This window comes from Capra hircus, chromosome 7, assembly GCF_001704415.2.
Source record: "Capra hircus breed San Clemente chromosome 7, ASM170441v1, whole genome shotgun sequence".
Taxonomy (NCBI): domain Eukaryota; kingdom Metazoa; phylum Chordata; class Mammalia; order Artiodactyla; family Bovidae; genus Capra; species Capra hircus.
This window is the reverse complement of record NC_030814.1, coordinates 24,249,360-24,253,805: the sequence shown is the minus strand read 5'-3', so window position 1 is coordinate 24,253,805 and position 4,446 is coordinate 24,249,360. Positions and strand designations below refer to the sequence as shown.

Here is a 4,446-nt window from a genome sequence, read left to right as displayed (position 1 = left end):
GATGTTGACAATTTGATCTCCGGTTCCTCTGCCTTTTCTAAAACCAGCTTGAACATCTGAAAGTTCACAGTTCACGTGTTGCTGAAGCCTGGCTTGGAGAATTTTGAGCATTGCTTTACTAGCGTGTGAGATGAGTGCAATGGTGCAGTAATTTGAGCATTCTTTGGCACTGCCTTTCTTTGGGATTGGAATAAAAACTGACCTTTTCCAGTCCTGTGGCCACTGCTGAGTTTTCCCAACAAGCCACACTAACGCTAGCCTTGAGTTTTCTCTGCCCTCTTTCCCTCTTTGTGTTGCATTTAGTTCTCTATACTTTCAAGGGGGACTTCCCTTGTGGCTTAGTAAAGAATCTGCCTGCAATGCGGGAGACCAGGGTTCGATTCCTGGGATGGGAAGATCCCCTGGAGAAGGGAATGACAATCCACTTCAGTATTCTTGCCTGGAGAATTCTATGGACAGAGGAGTCTGGCGGGAAGTCCCAGACTGAGCAGCTACGCTTACTTCCAATAACCCTTCCCTTGGCACTTCAACTCAGTTTTCTCTCTGAAATCCTTTGCACTGCATATTATTTGATTATTTGTTGTTATGTTTTCTTCACACATCTCATAGCGACATAGTAGTGCAAATTAGAAACACTTAGCATACAGTCACAAAAAAAAGAAAAGGGAGAGGTTTATTTTCCTTTTCCATAAACTAGAACATACGTAAACTGGTTCGTTAACTTCAGTAAAATCGTTTTAGAAACAAACCTAAAGAACTCAGCTCTAAAAGAATCACCGCGAGAATCTGCTGCCAGACTACGTTTCCCACAATCCTTCAGGGCCGACAATGCGCCGCCGTGCTCTAAACTACAATTCCCACAATCCTCAGAACGCCGTTTTCTCGCGTTTTCCGAGAACTGTGCCTCATTTCCCATCTCCCCTTTCGATCCTTGCAGTTAGAGGAGCAAGGTCGTGAGGCAAGAAGCGGTAGGTTTGCAGCCGCCATTTCTTCCGCCTCCGGTCTCTGGATCTTTTGTAGAGCGTCCAAGAGCGCTATGTTGGGACAGAGCATCCGGAGGTTCACAACCTCTGTGATTCGTCGGAGCCACTATGAGGAGGGTCCAGGGAAGGTTAGTATGGAAGGGGCCTGCTTCGTTGGGTAGGGGGCACTTGGCCGCGACTGACTGAACTCCGAGGCCTACTATGCGACGTGAAGAGAGAAATGAGAAGCCAGGGTTTTGAACTGGGACGTCGACTAGCATTCGGCTTCCCCCAGGGACCCGGGAGAAAGTTCAGGAGTGTGACTGCGCGCTGTAGTCATGAATAGGCTTCAGTAAACGAAGCCAGAGGCCTTACCTCGCTCTAGCGCTCCGCCCGTTTCCCCTGCGCGCCCCACCCTGCCCTTCAAAATTCGGGGGACCTTAGAACCTCTAACTGCAGGTATTGTGGCTTAAAACCTAGCTAAAGGTCACCGGCTTCGAAATGAAGGTCATTGAAAACTCGGGGTTGTGAGGGCCTATGATGTGGGGCTAGTCTTAAACGAATTGACGAAATTAGAAGTATTAACCGTCCTTGAAGTTGGTTTTAGTTTTAATTATAAATAGCTTCAAGCGGGTAGTTAGCTGTAACAGCCTCCTGGGGTTATCCTGAGGCCTAGAAAGGGTGTAAAGAGTGAGTCAGGAAAGCCAGAAATTTTTTTTACCATATAGTGTTGGCGGTGAAGATCATATGATTTTAAAGATGTTTAAAAGTGCTATGATTAAGTTGCCCAGTATTCCGTACATAGCAATGGTGGACCAGGATTTTTATCCAAGCAGTCTTGTTCCAGAGCTCAGGTATTTGACCAGGCATACATAACCTGATTATATGAAAATTAGCATTTTCTCTGTACTTATTTTTAATTGTAAAATCAGATGGTTTGAAGTTCGATATTTGTTGTTTGTTCTCTTTTGTTCCCAACAGAATATACCATTTTCAGTGGAAAACAAGTGGAGGTTACTAGCTATGATGACTTTGTTCTTTGGGTCTGGATTTGCTGCACCTTTCTTTATAGTAAGACACCAACTGCTTAAAAAGTAATCCATGAGAAAGGTAAATTTAATGGAATTAAAACTTTCGCAGAAGTTTCTCCTTTATTCCTTTCTTCCCTTACCACCCACCCCCTCAAAATCACAAATACTGAAGTTAAGCGGGCATGTGACATTGGTGGGAGACAGGTTAAACCTATAGACAGACATATCTTTGCCTGAAAGCCAGTTTATTGAATGCTGCTGTTTATTAGGCACACGTAATATTAATAGGCTCAGATTGATTCCCAGGCAAGACTGTGAGGTATTAACCTGATTTGAGACCAAAAAAAAAAAAAAGTCAGCTTGCATAGTATTCCATAGCTAGCAGTGGTGGACCAGGAATTCTATCCAGGCAGTCTTGTTCCAGAGCTGAGGTTCTTGACCAGGAAAAGTTCTAATAAACTGATTAATGTTCATTTGTCTTGAGGGCGGTATATGTTAGTATCTACATGAAGGAATCATGTGTGCTGCAAGATTATTAGAGTCCCTGAGTAAGAAGGAAATGGCAAACCACTCCAGTATTCTTGCCTGGAAAATCCCATTGACAGAGGAGCCTGGTGGGCTATATTCCACGAGATCTCAAGAGTCAGACCCGACTTAGCAACTAAAGCACCACTGAGTGAGAAGATTAATATTGTAATTAGAATTTTCATCAAAAACAACACTATAGGAGGCTCTGTGGGTTTGTTGGAATACATTCCAAAATATACTTTAGAAAAGAAGGACTTCGCTTGTCTTACTTTAGAAGGGAAATGATTTATCCAAGCCATTACTTGGTGCATATGATGAAGCAAATCAGTATGAGTAAAATCATGATACTGTAAACGCTTTCTGATGCACCAGTCATAAATTGAAGGACAGACAATACATTAATGAAACTGCATGATTTCTGTTAAATTTGAGTTTAAATGTCATTAATTTTTTGTGTTTTTATTCACAGATAGGAAGAGGAGCATATTAAGAGGTGCAGTCTCTTAAAAGGATCAGTCCCTTGAACTCAGCATCCTAAATATGTTTGTAAATAAACTTATGGCATAAATCCTTAATGCCTCTTCTCTGAAATATGGAACATGATAATTGAACATGTGCTTACATTTTGTTTGGGTAATACTGCATTATTAGTTTCTTAAATATGTATTTGATTTAGCTTGTTTCTTGGTCTTAAAATCCGATTTTTTTTTTTTTTTTTTGATTCATGGGTCAGGAATTTGTCGGCAATTCATTATAAAAGAGAAGTGCAGACTTAACCTGTGATTTTTATTTTAAAGGGAGAAAAAGATGTCTTTTTACTCTTTAATTTTTTTTTACTTTGAAGAAGTAGATTCATTTTTCTCCATGAGTGATAATTAGTTAAACATTAGGAAAATCAGTAGTGTATGGAGATTTTAAGTTCAAGAGCTTCGTTTTCTTCCTCTGTACCATAACACTGAAATTTTTGCATTCATAGATGTGCTGCTGACCAATATTAATCTTGTTTAGACTAAAAGAATATTTGAAATGAATTGTAATAACATGTGAGGTATATAGGAAATACTCCCCTTTTCATTCTGATGCTTTGACTAGGAGAAATAGGTTGTGAGATGGCTCTGATTAGTAATTGTATCAGTGATAAGTCATGGTATTATGTGCTTGGGGATTTTCTGTATAACATTAAGGATTTCTACCTTTGGGAACCACAGAAGCAAGAATAAGAGTTTAGGGTTCATAAAATGATTTTGAATTTTTCATTTGAATCATTGCTAAATTACACATTTAGCCGTCTGGGTTTTCTTGACAGGAAGGGTACTAGAGCCTCCTTCCTATTTTGAGATTCATTGAGCTATATTAAACATTTACCTCCTGGCAAGTCCTAGGACCTGCTTCCCCCATTCCTCCCCGATTTACAATTTGTAGCAACAGCCAAAAGTAGTGTATTTTATTTTACAGCAGGGTCAAGGTAGAAAATGTCATTTATTAGATTTGTCTTTTTGAATTAAGTATTTGAGTGGTATACATGAATGAGAGAAAAATCTCCTTTAACTTTCCTGGTATAGGAGTGCACTTTACCCATTCCCCGTAAAAGGACTTCAGTGGGCTGGCTCTTAATGATAGAGACTAGACAACTTTTTAGTTTTTGTATTGACGTTCTCCAGAGAAACAACCAATACCATGTGTCTATGCTGCTGCTGCTGAGTCGCTTCAGTCGTGTCCAACTCTGTGCGACCCCATAGACGGCAGCCCACCAGGCTCCCCTGTCTGTGGGATTCTCCAGGCAAGAACACTGGAGTGGGTTGCCATTTCCTTCTCCAAGTCATGAAAGTGAAAGTGAAGTCGCTTAGTCCTGTGTGACCCCATGGACTGCAGCCTTCCAGGTTCCTCTGTCCATGGGATTGTCCAGGCAAGAGTACTGGAGTGGG

The 4,446-nt window shown here is 41.0% G+C and overlaps 1 protein-coding gene across 1 annotated transcript; it reads left to right on the top strand.

Moving 5' to 3' along the window:
• On the top strand, nucleotides 912-3,201 carry LOC108633170 (cytochrome c oxidase subunit 7C, mitochondrial). Its single transcript, XM_005683410.3, has 3 exons — nucleotides 912-1,111; nucleotides 1,944-2,072; nucleotides 2,991-3,201. Exons 1-2 carry the CDS (start codon nucleotides 1,037-1,039, stop codon nucleotides 2,058-2,060), a joined length of 192 nt encoding a protein of 63 aa, XP_005683467.1. The 5' UTR covers nucleotides 912-1,036; the 3' UTR covers nucleotides 2,061-2,072; nucleotides 2,991-3,201.

Bases quoted from the DNA above. Each gene is read 5' to 3' on its own strand.
- LOC108633170 (XM_005683410.3), top strand. From the start codon at position 1,037: ATGTTGGGACAGAGCATCCGGAGGTTCACAACCTCTGTGATTCGTCGG. The intron at 1,112-1,943 runs GTTAGTATGGAA...TGTTCCCAACAG, and splicing joins ATGAGGAGGGTCCAGGGAAG to AATATACCATTTTCAGTGGA.